The sequence below is a fragment of the Cyanistes caeruleus genome, chromosome 5 (assembly GCF_971803275.1).
Source record: "Cyanistes caeruleus chromosome 5, bCyaCae1.hap1.1, whole genome shotgun sequence".
Lineage (NCBI taxonomy): Eukaryota > Metazoa > Chordata > Aves > Passeriformes > Paridae > Cyanistes > Cyanistes caeruleus.
Genome location: NC_141705.1, coordinates 27809897 through 27827345, shown reverse-complemented (window position 1 = coordinate 27827345; position 17449 = coordinate 27809897). Strand labels below are relative to the sequence as shown.

The following is a 17449-nucleotide window of genomic DNA, read 5'->3' as shown; positions in this document are numbered from 1 at the left end:
CGTGACCCCGCGCCGTTGGCGGCGCGCGCGTGGAGCGGTGTTTTGTAACCTCCCCCCGCCTCCTCCCGCCCCCCGCCCGCGCCGAGCCCGGAGCCCATCCCGGCGTCCGGAGCGGGAGCGCCACACCCCCTCCGCCGCAGCCGCGCAGCCGATGGCAGCGTCCTCTCCCGCCGCCACCGTGGGCTCGGAGCTGCCGCCGGAGCCGGGCGGCAGCGGGGGCCCCGGCGAGGGGGCGGACGAAGAGCGGGAGCTGCTGCTGGCGCGGCTGGTGCCCGCGAGCCGCCTGAAGGAAGCGGTGGGCGCGTCCCTGGCGTCGCTGTGCCTCGGCCCCCTCGGCGGAGCCCAGCGCCTCGGGACCCTCGTGGACTGCCTGGTGCTGAACTACCGCCTGCGGCAGGGGCCGGGCCGGGAGCGCGGGGCCGAGGGGCCGCTGCGCTGCTGCGGCTGCGGGAGGTTCCTGGGCGAGCCGGTGACCGTCCCGTGCGGGCACACCTACTGCCGCCGCTGCCTCCGCAGGGAGCTGCGGGCCCGCTGCCGCCGCTGCCGGGACTGGCTGCTGCCGGCGGGGGGCACCAGCACGGCCGCGGCCCCGCTGCGCACCAGCGTCGTCCTCAACCGGCTGGCGGAGAAGTGGTTCCCGGGCGAGTGCGAGAGAGCGAGGGCAGGGACCCGGCTGGAGGAGCTCCTGGCCCAGGGCCGCTTCCGAGAGGCGCTGGACGCCGTCAACCAGGCTCTGCGAGCAGGTAAGGCTGGGGGGAGCGCTCCCTTCCTCTGCCCGTGCCGCCCGCCGGAGCCGCGCGGTCCCCGCCGCTGCCGCCCGTGTCCCGGCGGGACCGGGACGGGCCAGTAGCCCGGGGGGGCAGGCTCGGGGGACTGGGGGTGTGGTGGAGTAGGTGAATGCGCCCTTATCCCCTAGTGCGGGACCGTCAGCGATCGACACGGTCCGGTGAAGAGCGTCCGAAGTTTTCTCGAGTTGGAAGGGATTCGAGGAACCTCTCCACTGAGAGAGCGGAGTGCAGGGGACGTGCAGCTGCCCGGCCCCTGGCTGAGCGCCCAGCCTGGTAGTGGGGTACACCTGCTTGTGCTTACTCCAGAGGTGTGCGGGAGCGTCCCACATGGGCTCCGTCGTGTCTCCTCCCGCACGCTTCTGTGGGACTTGTTTACAGAGGAGTCCGCGGGCTCTCCTTCGCTATGTGTTTGGTAATCGCCGTGCGCGGGCAAAGAGAAATTCCGTTGGTGTATTTAACCTTGTTTCCTGAGAGAGAGACCTATTTTCAGTCCTAAGTGTCACCAAGACAATTCCCAGCAGGCCGGGCCCAGTTGCATAAGCAGCCAGGCACGGAGGGGGACAGGTTGTGTAATGGCAGTGACATCATAGGTGGGTGTGGTTGGAGTTTTATATAGTGTTGAAGAGGGTGCAAAGAGGGGAGGTAGAGGCACGCTTTTAGGCTGTCCTCTGTCCGATGCAATATATGTGTCTGGCTGGTACCATGGACTCTTAAGATACGCTAATTTTTTCAAAGTTTACTCTTCGTATAGAGAGTCAAATTTGTATGATTGATACACCTAGATGGACCCAGCGAGAGATTCCTTTGTTGTTTTAACTTGACTATGGATTTTAACACCTGGTGGCATGGGAGCCTCTGTTATGATTTACACCAGGATATTTTTTTTCTGTTCAGTAATTTAGAAATTAATATTTTTACTGATGAAGTGTGTTACGTTTATACAGTTGTCTGCAGTGGAGGAAAAAAACCAAAAGGTTGCATAAGTCTAATCCTTCCAATCTGTTCTGAAGAGATACATTAGGTCTAGTTCCAGAATAAACTGGTCTCAATGTAGGTGGGATTAAGTCGAAGATCTATTTTATATGCTTTTTGGCAACCTAATTTTAAGGGGTTTAGTTTTGGCTATCGATTCTATTTTATTTGCCAGGGTGTTTCCAAAGTGTAGGATATGGGACGGATTTTAAATCTTGAAACTATAAGATGCAGACTTCTTCCTGAAGTACAGGAAGCATTGACTCATACAGGTCACAAAGACATATCAGTAGTTTTCAGGGTAAAACTGATGAATCCGGTACTGATCACATATGTTTACTGGGCTCCTGTTTCATGCTTCAAGACTGCTTTGAAAGAATAAAACAGTAAATTAATTGCATGTTTTTTGTTACTCTTTCTTTTATGGATTTAGGAATATTATTTAGATATCTATAGGGAAAGAATTTTGTTTATTTTTTTATGTGAATCTACATCTTCCATTTTGGCTTCAAAGTGGGTTTAAAATTTGAGTATACTTACCAGCTGTGATGTGCATTCAAAATTTTATTATTCAGATTCAGTACACGTGCAAGAATTAAGTGCTAGAAGTTCAGTTTAAGGTCAGTTGTACAATTCTTTTCTGTGTCTCCAATCCTGAGAATTATTGACGTTCCCCATATTCTGGAAAAGATACTGAAGAACTTTGTGGTTCAGAGTGCAGACATACCTTAAATGTGAATTTAGAGCTGTGGATTCACAACTACAAACTGAAGGTAATTCCAGGCCAATAGATAAATTAATAACTGCTGGTATACTTTCCATCTTCCTTCAGACCATGAATTTTGAAGACAGTTAGAGATGGAAAAGATGTAGCATAAGAAATGTATTAATGTTTAAAATCGTTCATGTTCCATTTCAGCGTTTCTTTACTGCCGCTTCATTTGTTTATTTTTAATGCACGTAGTTAAAAAGTTGTGATAAACATTAGTCTGATGTCCTAACTAAGGCATTGATGCTAAACTTCTATTCAAATGGCATATTTTCTTAACTTCATTCCAGTTCTGAAACATTTGAAAGAGTTATATTTGCCATTGTGCAAAAGTGACTTTAAAAAGCCATAAGGATTTGGGTTGGACTTGATGATCTTGGAGGTCTCTTCCAACCTAGGCATTCTGTTGAATTCTGTTGAACATTCATATAGCTGATATATTCCTTGCAGGAGTTGAAATGAAATAGCTTAGTTAAAGGAGGTCTCTTGAATTAAAATGCAAGTGCAGCTTGCCTTTAATCAAGTGTCCTGAAACACATCACTGATGTGTTGAATTTGGTGTGAATGTCACTCATTCCTGCCAGAGTGGACCTCAGGAGATCTGTTGAGCAATCAGTCTCCTGTTTAAGTAGAACAAATACTGTGATCAGAGCAGTTTGCTTAAGGTTTTGTACAGCTGGATCATGAAAACCTACAAGCTGACAATTCCACAGCCTTTCTGGGCAACCTGCTCAAAGGATAATTAGCCCCCTAGTGAAAAATTTCTCTTATTTCAAGTCTTAACTGCCACTGGTTTGGTTTATAACCATTCTCTCTTGTTTTTTCACTGCATACTTCGGTAGAGTCTTCTAGGTAACCCATTTTTGGATTCTGTTGTGTTCTCCAATGCATTCAGGAATATTTTTCTGCTAAACAAGCCCAGTTCTTTTGGCGCTTTCTTAAGGGTTGTGTGTTCCAACTCTGATTATTAAGGTGGCCCTGTACTACTTGTTAATAAATACTGTGTCTTAAAGTATTTCTACAGAGTGTTTTTTATGTGCATGTCTTTTATTTTGAAGAATTTATTAAGAACCATATAAAAAGCATGCAGAATCAGATCAGAGGTGGTTCATTTATTGGTATGTTTATACTTACAGTAAGAGTAGATGCTTTGGAAATAATATAAAACTCAGGAATGCATATTGAATGTGCTTTTGTGTGTATACCTTTGTATACTTTCTATTAATGTAATAATAAAAACTGATGCACACAGTTATATGCTGCAAATACTTGGTGTGTTTTTAGTTAGTCATTTGTCTTTGAGATGCTAGAAGTGAATGATTTCTGTATTTACAATATATTTGATCACTGAAATTGAAAGTTCAAGAGCTAATTATGTTTCTGTGCTCTTTAATCCAAAGATTCAAAATTAGCTTGCATCCTCTCTTTTGCTGAAAAACATTAAAATATATTCTGACACATTGCAAAATTGTTTTTTCATTGTAATAAAGCCAAGAAATTAAATCGCCATTTAAAAAATTGGATATGTAAATTTAGATAGAAACAAAGAATTGTTTAGGTTGGAAAAGACCTCTCCGATCATTAAGTCAAACCTTTAGTATCTCACTGCTAAGTCTATCACTAGACCATATCCCTAAATGCCATATCTACGCATCTTTAAATCCCTCCAGGAATGGTGTCTCCACTGCTGCTGTGGGCAGTCTGTTCCTACTTGTACTAAACCTCTCATGGCACCATTTCCTCTCCTTATGTTGCCTGGGAGAAGGGACAGCCAGCCCCCACCTGTCTACAACCTCCTTTCAGGTAGTTGTAAAGGGTGAGAAGGTCCCACCTGAGACCTCTTTTCTCCAGGTTAAACTCAACCTTTCTTCATCAGACTTGTGCTCCAGACCCTTCCCCAGCTCTGTTGCCCTTCTCTGGACTTGCTCCAGCCCCTCAATGTCCTTCTTGTTGTGAGGAGCCCAGAACTGGACATGGGATTCAACGTACAGCCTCCCCAGTGCCGAGTACAGGGGGACAATCCCTGCCCTGCTCCTGCTGGCCACACTATTGCTGACACAGGCCAGGTGCCATTGGCCTTCTTGGCCACCTGGGCACTGCTGGCTCATGTTCAGCTGCTGTCAACCAGCTGCAGCAGCTTTCCAGCCACTTTTACTCCAGCCTGTAGCACTGCAGGGGTTGTTGTGACTAAAGTGCAGGACCTGGCGCTTGGCTTTGCTGAACCTCTACCAATAGCCTTGGCCCATTGATCAAGCCTGTCCAGATCCCCCTGCAGAGGCTTCCTACCCTCCAGCAGATCAACACTCCCACCCAACCTGAGTAATTTGTGAACTTTTGGTGCACTTGTCCAGATCGTGGATGAAGATATTAAAAGGACTGGCCTCAATACTAAGCCTTGAGGAACACTACTAGTAATCATCTACCTTCAGTCTTCTGAATATTCAGACCCAGTTTGTCATATCTATTGTTCATTCAATAACAGTGTTCAGCAGCAGGGTTGGGATCTCAGCTAAGCTCTGTTTTGTACTAGTTCAGTTGGAATCATGCATTTTTCATGGGGAAAAAAAAAAAAAGTGGATGAAATGCCCACCCGCTGTAGACTTGAACTCACATTTTTATCTTCAAACTACCCCTCATTTTCCCCCTAGGAAAAAAGCCTGGGAGTTCCTCAGGTCATGTTCTGCACTTGAAGTCTGAAACAGATGAGCTTCCTCTGATTCTGTACAAATAGGCAGCTTATCAGAGAACAAAGACCTGCACTTACTGCTGCCTCTGAACAAAGGAGTTTGGTTTGCTACTAACTCTGTTGGACACCAAAGAGTCAAATACAACATGAAAAGCTATCTGAAGAGTTTAATCTGAGCTCTCACCTTGCTAGGCTATAGCAGTCACAAAACACAGCCACAGGAAATCAGGCTTCAGAGTTGTTCTGCTTGCAGAATTAGTGTTTTACTCAAAGAGAGTTTCCCAGAGTTTGATTAAAACAAACATTTTATTATGTCAAATGTGAAAATTAAACAAACCAGCTTTGGCAATATTTATGTTTGAGGGGAAACTGTCAACTCAAAGGCAAATCAGGAAGATGCCAATTTCAGCTAAATTAATTCTTCTCTGATTTTCTTAACCCTTTCTTTTCCATTAAAATCTTTTTACATGTAGTATTGTGACTCTAAGTGCAAAGCAGTGTGTTGCAATCTATCGGAACATTGACCAGGATGCCTTCTAACTGTAGAAAAGGCTTATGTTGGAAATTTATGAGAATTTATACTAGACATTTAGAATAAACTAAGAAAACTAAATTGAAATTATAGCCTCCAATAAAGCCTTTCTTGAAACAAAGAGCTATTTGATTTTAGTATTGTTTACAGTTGACCAACCTTTGACTAGTTTATGTTACTCAGTGAAAACCAGGTCTATTTTTAAAAACAATTAATATCAAAACAGTGTTCTGGCATTTTTTTCCAAGCAGCAACTGCAGTTAGTTGTGTTACAAAACCGTAGTTTTAGTGGCAAGGAGAGGGATATGCTTCCCATTTAGAGGCTGCTGTACTGAAAGTGCAAAATGCTGTATGTTGGACATGGGAACTTGTCCTTACTGAACACATTTTACTTTTTCCCCACTCTAGAAGTTCCACTACAACAACAACTTAAAACAGGGCTGCTAGCTGGTGCTAAAGGCTTTCTGGAAATCACACAGTGATAAACCCTGGTTCTGGTGCCTCCCAGACAGATGCCACTGTGAAAGTGGCACGTCCAGCCATAGTCAGAAGGGGCCAGGCACTATAAAAACGAATTGCAGTCTGCAGAAAAACTTGTGTGTTTGAAAGCAAACTTTGTAATACTTAAGACTTTCAATACAAGTGCAGTGAATTCCCAGGTTTCTGTGGTTTTGATTTGATATACTGTAAAGATAAAGTTTACTTAGTCCTCAATTTTTGTTGTCCCAGCAGTATGTAGCAGTGCTTTGTGAGCTTCTCTGTTCAATATTTGAAAATAAATTTTCTTGTTGCTGTAAGATACACTAAGATCTAAAATTTGTTCCTTAGCTTACAAGACATGAACCTGGAATTACTGCCACTTTTGTTATCCAAACACTAGGGAGTGAGAGAGAAGGTACTCCCCTAATATTGAAGTATTTTACGAAAAATTGTAATTATTACATATCACTATGAAAGCAAATCTAATTAAAAATTACAAGATTTTGATTTTTAAAAGATTTTACCTAATTTCTGTTTGCAGATCCCAGTGACTTGATGCTAAGAATTTACAGAGCTGAGTCATATGTTGGCCTCCAAGAATATAAAACAGCCATAGAAGATCTAAATTTTGTTATTTCTAAAATGCCAAATTGGCCAGAGGTAAGTTGGTATAAACTCATCATTTTTCAATATTGTGTTTGTAAAATCAATAAATTCCAAATTATACATGCATCAATTGGAAAGCCTAAGCCAGCTACTTTAAATGTTGTGTCTTAAGACATGCAAGATGCTAAAACTCATTTTTAAAATAGTTAATTCATATGAGACAGGCTTCTCATGAGTATGGCAGGTTAGGGCTGGTTGACAAAGACACTGAGTTGGAATAGCTCATGGTGATGTAACCTGTAACAGCTGGGGTTTGAGGCTTGTTTTGTTTAGTTGTTAATTTTTGTTAACAGAGGGACACTTTGCTGTTTTAGTTTGGAAAGATTGTCTTCAAAAAGCCCAAATAAACTCAGTGGGAACTGACTTTGCAAATAGTACAGGCGGCTGGGGAGTCTGTGGTCTTCAGAGCGCTTGTTGCACTGTCTAAATTCTGAACACAGCAGGAGCAGCAAGATCATTCCACACAAGGGGAGATACCTGCACTTGTCTTGGTTTCTCCTGTGTTCAGCGACTCTGTGGCTACTGCAAATTCATAAAGCCTCCTGCTTTTCACCTCTCAGTGTTTGTAGTACTGTCTACTTCTTTCTGTATGTTTGGAAAGAAGCATCACTTCACTTAACTGAGCTTTGTTTGATGGATGGACTCCTGTAACAGTCCTTACCTCTGCAGGAAAATAAATTGTCTGTAAGGGGACAACTAGCAAACTTCCCTTCTTCAGAGTTCATCTTAAAGGAAACTGGCCAAATCCATCAAAGAGGATGCATGTCCTCATCTGACAGTCTTGTTGAACAGATGTTACTCTTCATACTGTCTGTCATTCTGGAGAAACTGCATTCTGGGGTTTGGTAGAGTCTTTTTTGGTTTTGTTTTGGTTTTTGTTTATTTGTTTTTTGTTTTGTTTGGATTTTTTTTTAAGTTTAGCTTCTGGCCCACTATCCAAATTCCTATATACAATTAGATATTATTGTTTTAACTTTTTTTTTTTTCATAACTGTTGGTTTTATCTAACTTTAAGAATTTCAATTACTGTCATTGCAACTTTTTAAAGTTGAGGTAAGTTCTTAGTTTTAACGTTATCTACTTTTGAGTAAGTTCATCAAATCCAGTAGTCTTTCCTCCCTCTTTTTTTTTCTTTCAAGGGAAACAATACACAGACTTTTTTCCCCAGCTGGTGTCCAGTGTTCAAGCATAAAATATAGTTGGAAGAAGCCATTAATTCTCAGAGTGCATTGTTTTGTTTTAAGAATATAGGTTGAGATATATGTAAGGGATGAACAGTTGTGTGGATTGTTTTATTTGTATTCAGTCTTCTGAAGGCTGGAACCATAAAGCTTTTAATGAAGGGGAGAGCAAAAAATGTATCCTGTAAGCTGTTGTGTGAGGTTATGTAATAATTTGCATTTCCTGTTCCTGTTCTTCCTCTCCAAAGGCTCACAGAAGAGGGAAATTAAGGGCTGTGAATTCAGCACTAGTGAGGTTTTCAACCCTTTATATTAGACAGAACAAGTTAACTGGAAGAAGACTCACACCAGCCTATGCCATGACTATTTTCAAACACTGTAGTGGATGTGTGTTAGACAGACAGGCACACTGTGCACAGTACAAATTTGTTAAAGCTACATTCTTTCTGTCATGGCAGGTTCTAATTCTAGCATTGCTGCAATGCCTGTAAGATCAATTCTGCAGTTCTCCCTGTTCCCTACAAATGTCTTTGTGGTGTCTGTTTCTCAGGTCTACTTTCAGAAAGGAAAAGTGCTGCAAGACTCTGGCTTTGTAGGTGATGCCTTACAATTGTTTCTACAGTGCTTAGCCCTTGATGAGGACTTTCTTCCAGCCAAGCTAGAAGTAGAAAAGGTAATTTTATTTATGATACTGGATTCCCATCTCTGACTTGATTTTTTTATGAAACTCCCATTATGATAGACTTTGAGCATCTAAAATCTTCATTACATACAGAGAACGTTCAGGTGGCAGATTCCTTTTAAGATACTTCTTAAATCATACTACATTGAGGAGTTAGTCCCAATGTACACGTTTTACATACATGTTGAGAAGTACACTGCATTTGAAGTTACTGAATTAATACGTAGAAAACTGGAAAGCAGGCAACAAGTGAAATTTTCCAAGCTGAAATTCTCAGAGCCCAGAGCACAAGTTTTTTTCTGTGATAATAAAAATTCACATTGAAAAGCTGCATGATACTGAATTGATAATGTTTAACACTCTTTGACTTGTAGTAGAAAAGATCTCTAGATCAATTTCTTTTTTAGCAATGTAGGTTTCTGCTTGTTCTCAACTCTGCCTTCACAGTTACTGCTTGAATAAAGATCTGTTCATGACAATAACTTCATGTAGATTACCTTCTTAGTTTTTGATATGTAAATTTATAATGAAGGTATGTCTGGATTCTTTTTCATTGTTATTGACATTGAGCTGTATTTTCTAGATATTGTGTGATGTTTTGTCACCAGAGAAGCTAGGTGAGAGTCTGAAGGAATCAGCATGGAATTCACCCCATATTAGAAATAAACCCTTTATACTTGGATCTGAAGTGACTGCATCTTACTGCAATTTACAGCTTTGTCCTCTGCAGGTAATAAAAACTCTACAGTAACTTCTGTCTCTGACTGATGTGTATACATCAGATGTACTGATACCCTGATTTGCCACACTTTCCAGTGTAAATACTAATTTTATGTAATTGGCTAAATTGGAGGAAAAGAAGCCTGGTCTGGGAGTAATTTATTTTCATTTGTCGTGTTAAAACTCCTCATTCTAGTTCACTAGAATGAGTAATAAATACATTATTATAAGGTACTGAAGTTTCATATTAGGGACTTCAAAATAAAGAGAAATACAGTTGGTTTTTTTTGAAGCAGATGAAATATAATTTTTCTTTCATTTGAAGCAGGTGAAGATTTTTGAATTGTTAATTACAAGCAAATTTGAGTACTGTCTTGACTTAAGAATTTTTCTGGTTAGTTAATGGGTAGCCACTAACTGTGGGCATCAGTTTGGCTTGTACATCTTTGCACAGTCACATCTCACATAGCTAGATCTGTGTTACTTTTAGAATACAGTTTGGTTCATTTTATTGTTACAGAGTTTAGGAGGATCCGATGTACTGGAGCCTGTGAGTGGAAGCTTAAATCGTGCACAGTCTGCCCATGCTCTTAACTCAACAAAAGACCTAGCCAAGGAAGATGGCTTAAAGAGAGTGTCTTCTGAACCCCTTCTCTCTGGCCAAGGAAAAGGTGCTTTGTTAAAAAGAAAGCTTTCCTTTTCAGAACAGGATACAGTTGTATGTGAAGATGGAAGAAACAAACACAAAAAGCAAGGAGGTAAACAGTCACTTATTGTGAAATTTAGAGTATTTACTGCCTTGTGGCTTTGTTTGAAGAAGTACCTTGTCCTGCTTTTCCATAGAAAGTGCAAAAAGGGACATGACACTGGCTTTTGGAACAATCCCAGGGGATTTGATTGATGTATCAGATTTTGAGTGCTCCCTGTGTATGAGGTAAGATTTTGTCCTTGATTCACTGTTTGTTACACATGCTTGGCTGCGTATCTGTTACATGTATAAACTGAGGTACTTGTAAGTTGTTAAGAGTTCTGATATCAGGCAATAATTTGCAGCTTTTTGCTATCCCTGCACTTAAATGTGTATTTAAATGTCACTTGCTACAGTGCTATATACTACAGGACTATTTTAATCAAGTTGCCTTTTCAGTTAAACTTGGCAGTGTTAACTGATAACCGTCAAAGGACAGGATCTTTTCTGATTAAATGTTAGGGGTTCTTCAGTCAATAAATACTTTGGGAAGATTAATGCTTAGAAGCATAGCCTGTGAACCTTGTATATGGGAGACATAGATGCTTCAGAATATTAGTCTACTTAAACGTAGCTGATGTTGTATTTGAAAACTTACTGAATAATCCTGATTTTCAGAAGAAACACCATAAAACGTATGGTGTATACTAAACTATTCATAGTTAATTTATTAGTTTAATAACTAATAATTAGTAATACTGTTGTTAAAACAGTTTCTCAAAGAATCACCTAATTTTGTGTATTCCGAATCTCTATGTGGGGAGACCAAAATCTTTGTATATTAGGGTAAATGGTTAATTACTTAGAGTTTTAGAATGTGTTCAGCTTCATCAGAAAACAAAACAGTGAGTGTTGCAGTAAATGAACAAACTGCAGTATAGAGGAGAAAGTAGAACAAGGAGACTTGGGACTAATTATTTCTTTACTTTGTTGTAGTCTAACTAGTCTTAAAAATTCAAGAGATTAGTCACTGAAATTCTTAGAAAAACACACACTGGCCATTACATCTAACTTCTAATAATTTTGTTTCAGGCTATTCTTTGAGCCAGTAACAACCCCTTGTGGACATACTTTTTGCAAAGGTTGCTTGGAACGGTGTTTAGATCATGCTCCACAGTGTCCACTCTGTAAGGAGAGCTTGAAAGAGGTATTGTTTCTCAGTAAAGCTCACAAATACAAATACTGTATAATTTTAAAGGCTGTTTCACTTGAACCCAACAATTTGGATTTGCTTGGGCTATGGATTACTGCTAGAAGGGAAGAGGGTCTCAGGGTCTTCCAGGTTTTATGGTTCTGTGACTGTTTACTTCAGTGGTGTAATTCAATCCTGCATATTTGTAAACTTTGGTTACTATTCAGTTAAACCTCTCTGTGATTTCTATACACTCGTTGGTATGTCTTGGGAAATCAGTTCTGTCTCTGGTAAGCATAGAAATACAAACTGAGTTAGACATTTAAATTGTCAGACACTAAGAACTTACACAGAGGATCAAATTATCAAATATTAGAGTATCATTTGCTTTTAATTAATGAAACATAAAAACTAAAGAGCTTTAATTTTTCATGAGTTCTGTCACATTTCATAGATTGTATTTTTATAAAAAAGCTGCATTTTCTCAAGCCTTTTGTTAAGATACATGAAAATAATATTTTTGTAATTGTTCACAGTACCTTGCAAGTAGAAAATATAGTATCACAGAACTGCTGGAGGAATTAATAATGAAATATTTGTCTGATGAATTATTTGAGAGAAAAAGAATTCATGCTGAAGAAACTGCAGAACACTCCAAGTAAGCTTCCTGTTGTGAAAAAATTGAGAAATTAGCATGGAAATCCTTTTTAGAAAAGTAATATTTTTATAGTCATTAATCGTGGTATATTACGGGTGCAAGAAGGAGTATAAAGCTTGTCCAGGTCCCACTGGATATCATCCCATTCTTCAGTTGTCTCAGCTTGGGGTTGTCTGTGTCACTGATGAAGAAATTGAACAGTGCTGGTCCCAATACGGACCCATGAAGGACACTGCTGGTCACTGGGACTCTGAGCCATTGACCTCTATCCTCTGGGTGCAACCATCCAACCCTTAATTAATAACCCATCAAACCCATCTCTCTCCAGTTTGGAGAGAACACTGAGAGGGGAACTGTTCACAGAAAAATACAGATAAAATGATATCTGTAGCCCTTCCCTTGTCACTCCATCATAGAAGGTCACTGGGTTGGTCAGGCTAGGTTGGATGAGGCTCTGAGTAACCTGATTTAGTGGAAGGTGTCCCTGCCTACAGCAGAGGAGTTGGAAGTAGATGATCTTTAAGGTCCCATCCAACCTCAACTGTTCCATGGTTCTTTGAAGCATGTTTCCCTTCCATTCCTCTTTCTGCATGCACTGTCAGGGAGCTTTGGTTTTAGCTTTGCTGCTGTTAATGAAGTTGTCTTCAATTGACTGCAGAGTCTCAGAGAATTGAATTTCTTGCAAAGCAATTCATGATAGGCATTAATCATATACAGATATATTCAATCAAAAAAAATTGTTGGGATTTTTTTGTAAACCTGTTTTTTATCTCACAGAGAGTTCTTCAAATACATAGACTGTTATGTATTGTAGATATGAACGTTGGAAAACTGTTTAAAACTAAAGCTCATGCAGCTTATTTAACAGAATCCATCCAGTGGAATTACATTTTATACTCTGAAAGGCATTAAAATTAAATATCTAATTTTAATAATAATTTAATTGTATCTACTATCAGCTATACATACTTGATAAAACAGGATGAAAAAAACTTTGCTTTTCAGTTACACCTGCTGAGGCATAATGCAAGGTTCAGATTATACACTGAGTTGAATCTTATGATCTGGAGTCCCTTCTTGAAAATAATCTAAATGGTGACCTAGCTCCTGTGTAGTTACTATTACATCTTTTTACTTACAGGAAAACTGTGTCTCTGAGGGCTTAATTGGTTTCATAGCTCAAAATAAAGCAAAAATGAAAAAGTAGCTGACACCCTCATCCCCAAAACAGAGCCCTTCATTCATGGACTAGATACTCACTACCTAGATAACAGTGAGGCTTACTGTCCAGTTTGTATGCAAATCAGTACATAGGTATTCAGCTACTGTTACTGGTATGTGGGTTTATCATTCATGAAAGTTTATACAACATATTTTGACTTTGAAAAGAGTGCTTTATGACCTCAAACATAGCAGACATACTGAAAAAATGTATTGTCTTGGCATAGCTCAATGTTTAGATTTTGAAGGCATGTATTTCTTTTTATGTTCTCTTGAAGCTTGACCAAGAATGTTCCAATGTTTGTTTGCACTATGGCATATCCTACTGTGCCTTGCCCTCTACATGTATTTGAGCCAAGATACCGACTCATGATTCGCAGGAGTATGGAAACTGGAACTAAACAGTTTGGAATGTGCATAAGTGATTCTCAAAATGGGTAAGTTTACATCTTAATTCTTCCATCTCTTTTGTAATTTTTTAATTGCAAAAAGCATATTTTCAGAAGTGTATAATTGCATTACTGACAAGGTTTCTTTTTAGTTTTGCAGATTATGGTTGCATGCTGCAAATTAGGAACGTTCATTTTCTACCTGATGGACGGTCTGTTGTTGATACCATTGGTGGGAAGAGATTTAGAGTTTTACGGAGAGGCATGAAAGATGGTTATTGCACTGCAGACATTGAATATTTGGAAGATGTTAAGGTATCCAGAATGCCATCTAAATAAATACTAGTTTTAATACATCAAGACTTTTGCTTGATTTATTCTTGAAAGCTCTCTTTCAAATTTTTAGGTTCCTGGAAGCTAGCTTAATTTTTTTATTATTTTAAAGCAAATAAGAAAAACACAGTTTTTGTTTCAACAGTAGTTTGAAGCTGTAACTTTAGAAATATCACAATACTTCTTTACCATTCAGTCATTACCAGTCAAGGTTACGGAGAGCACAAGAAATGTATCTAAATATAGTTGAGATTGAGTGTTTTTTGATTTTAGCTTAAACCCCTTAATTGTTTATTTATCACTAATCATATTTTCATAACTTTCCTCCTACAGGTTGCTGATGCAGAAGAACTACAGAAATTGAGAGAGCTTCACAATTTTGTTTACAATCAGGCCTGCAGTTGGTTCCAAAACTTAAGAAACAAATTTCGCACTCAAATTCTTCAGCACTTCGGACCAATGCCTGACAGGGAGGAAAATATACAGGTGAGACTTCATTTAATATTCATTATTAGATACTTATTTCTAAAAATAAAAACCCTATTGCCAACTGCTAAGTATTAAAAGCAAAACTCCCACTTTTTTCTTCAACTTCAAAGACAATAAGGCTTGCACCTTGTTTCTCTTACAATGAACATCAAAAAGCAATTCTGTCAATGGTCAGCAGTTTCTCCAGGAAATGGATGATATGCTGATGTGAAAATAAAACTAGTAAACTGAAAACAGTTTAAGTTCCAGTAACAGTTAAACTGTTAGTTTGTGTAAAGCTGTTAGAATTCCAAGTGAAAAAGCTCTTTTCTCCCTGTGAAAGTGAAGAAACTGAATCTGCCACATGCAGGCAGTTCTTTGGGAAAGAGGTAATCACACTGTCCTCCTTTCTGAGCTAATGTCATAAACTGCTGCAGCTGCTAGCATTTGACAAATGTTTCTTAAGAAACTAGCTGCAGCAATCTATTTTGATGGTTATTATAAACAATTAATGAAGGTGAGATCCTGAAGGAGTGGAGGCTGTAGAAAAGAAACATTTAAAAATATGTAAGATTTGGTTTTCAAAGCAGAGTTTTACGTGAATTGGGATCTTAGGGAGCTTGTCCCTCACCCATCTGCTACATACTTCTATGAAACTATATTAGCATAGTCCCCCCTAGGGGGGACTGTAGAGGCTGGTGCATGAAGTCAGAAGTGATTTTAGAACAATTTAATAAAAAAAGATTTAAAACAACATACTAGGCAAGAGGAATATATGTGCAAAACCACAATAATTACCAGGGTAGCAATACTGTGGGTATGCACCTGAGGTTTAGAATAGGACACAGATGTGTCAGCTGTGTGGTAACAGCTGCAAGTGAGGAAATGTTACTCTGGAGTATACCACTACTGGTAATATTTTTGCAAATCATTTGAAGTACTTAGTATTCTCTGCAGTGGTAGGACCTCTGCTGCAGAGTATTAAGTCCAGTTCAAGGCCTGACATCTAATGGTTGCTGTTGGTAATTAAAGTGCAGGAAAAAGTTCCAGAGTTTTAACTGCTTAGAGGAAACTTTCTAAGTAGTCCTGCTCGGTCTAGAATGTAGTGAGAAGGGAAGTGGAACTGGGAGGTGACAGAGAAGTACTTCAAATAAAGGTTAATTAGAATGAAAACATTAGGCTTCAAGAGTACTCAAGCCTTAAGAATAGCATGACAAGTATTAGATTTAATTTTTATCAGGGAGGTTTGTCATTGGGTAGCTGTCCTGTACTTAGCCATCTTTTCCCAAGGAACCTGTGAGCTCCCTATGTTGTCTTAAAAATAATTGATTTATAAAGCTTAGTTTAAGTGTACTTTGTTTGACTTCTCAGTTGAGGTAAAGAGATCCTTTCAGCACTCTTCTAATCTCATAGATCTGGAATTCTCTAGTTAGTATCAAACTTTGAAGTAGTCTTGGCCATCGATGACTTTGTCTTTTGATGTCTTTTTGATAGTCAACCATACAACATTGGTTACTGGTAACCAGCTTATGTTTTATTTCTAGGCAATGCCCAATGGTCCTGCTTGGTGTTGGTGGCTTCTAGCTGTTCTCCCAGTAGACCCCAGATACCAGCTGTCAGTTCTCTCCATGATGTCTTTAAAAGACCGTCTGATAAAAATCCAACATATACTCACCTATTTTTCTAGAGACCAGTCCAAGTGACTAACCGCCTGGTTCTTCCTGAAAAGTTACTCTGTTCTGGTTGTAGTAGCAGCTGGAATTTTTGCTGCCTTTGCACATCTAGCACTGGTTTGAGAAGTGTAATGGAACTGTTTTTTCTCTCCACCCTCCTGGCTTCCTGAACCACATGGTTCATTGGATGCACACTTTCTTCAACTATGAGAGAAGACCACTGACAATTGCACAAAGTCAACCCAGCTAGATATGTTTTCCACGTTATCTACATTAAAATTTGCACTATGTAGAAAAGAACCTTTTTGAGACTTGATCCTTTTAGCAATTGACTTTTCTAAGCTGTGGAAGTACAGGACTTAAGGCTGACAGTCTAAGTTTACAACATTGAGGAGGTAATAAAGGTTTTGCAAATGTTTGCCTCAAACAACTGTTTTTTTGCTGTTTGCACAAATATTTGAAATATAGTATTGAATGTCACAGTCGGATATTGCTACTCTTGTTTAACTATCTTGACCATGAATATGGCACAGGTTTTTTTTAAGTTATCTTGTCAATGTATGCATCACAAAGCAGGTGACATGAACTGTATGCTGAACTGAGAGCCAACTTTAAGGAACAAATGCAGAAAAAAAGGTACTTCTGTCTAAAAATACTTAAACTGTGAATATGGTTTACATACCTAGGCCTGTACATTTTAAAGAGGAAACTGAAATCTAAATGCTAGTACCAGTTACATTTCTACTGGGCTTTTCAGGCTATTCTTCCAGAGCACACACTTAGTTTGTAGAGCTTAGAAGAAGAAATCTTAGAGTGTGCGTGCGTGTGTCTATCGGGGATTGTGCATCCAGGATTCAAAAGCTTAAAGTTTTATTTGAACTTTTTAAGTTGGTGCAAATGTGAGTTCTATGCCTTATTCATATAAATAGTAGAGCACACTGCAGTGGCAAGGTTAGCATCATGCTGCCAATAGGTACTTTTTGTAATTAAAGGTTTGCATATTTGTGAATATGTCTGATATTGGCTTTCTTGTATGTAAATCATTTGTAAAATATTTCTTAAATCTTGCTTTTGCTAATATATTTAATTTTCAATAAAAGCTAAAAGTTTGTAATATTTTTAACTTTGTCAGAAACTTTAAATCACTTTCCTTTTCCATATGCTTCCATTCTGGGATCTTAAGTAAATCCAGAAGCCTCTGTTTAACCTATGTTAAGATTGTGAGCACTTCATGACGTAACTGGTATGTTCATAATCTGTTTCTGATTATAGTACCTGTCTCAGACTTATTACTGGTCAGACAAGTTTTTTTCCTGGTGTCCTGCTATTCTTTCTACTTTTTTTTTAAATC

General features: G+C 39.4%; 1 protein-coding gene across 1 annotated transcript; it reads left to right on the top strand.

The window, feature by feature from the left end:
• Window positions 1-5: 5 nt before the first annotated feature.
• LONRF1 (LON peptidase N-terminal domain and ring finger 1) lies at window positions 6-17221 on the top strand. Its single transcript, XM_086890115.1, has 12 exons — window positions 6-743; window positions 6769-6887; window positions 8625-8747; window positions 9340-9486; window positions 9997-10234; window positions 10320-10410; window positions 11257-11371; window positions 11893-12014; window positions 13514-13672; window positions 13777-13939; window positions 14291-14443; window positions 15970-17221. The coding sequence occupies exons 1-12, from the start codon at window positions 152-154 to the stop codon at window positions 16126-16128; spliced, it is 2181 nt and encodes a 726-aa protein (XP_086746241.1). The 5' UTR covers window positions 6-151; the 3' UTR covers window positions 16129-17221.
• The last annotated feature ends 228 nt before the right edge of the window (window positions 17222-17449 follow it).

Bases quoted from the DNA above. Each gene is read 5' to 3' on its own strand.
- LONRF1 (XM_086890115.1), top strand. From the start codon at position 152: ATGGCAGCGTCCTCTCCCGCCGCCACCGTGGGCTCGGAGCTGCCGCCG. The intron at 11,372-11,892 runs GTATTGTTTCTC...AATTGTTCACAG, and splicing joins GTAAGGAGAGCTTGAAAGAG to TACCTTGCAAGTAGAAAATA. The intron at 12,015-13,513 runs GTAAGCTTCCTG...GTTCTCTTGAAG, and splicing joins GAAACTGCAGAACACTCCAA to CTTGACCAAGAATGTTCCAA.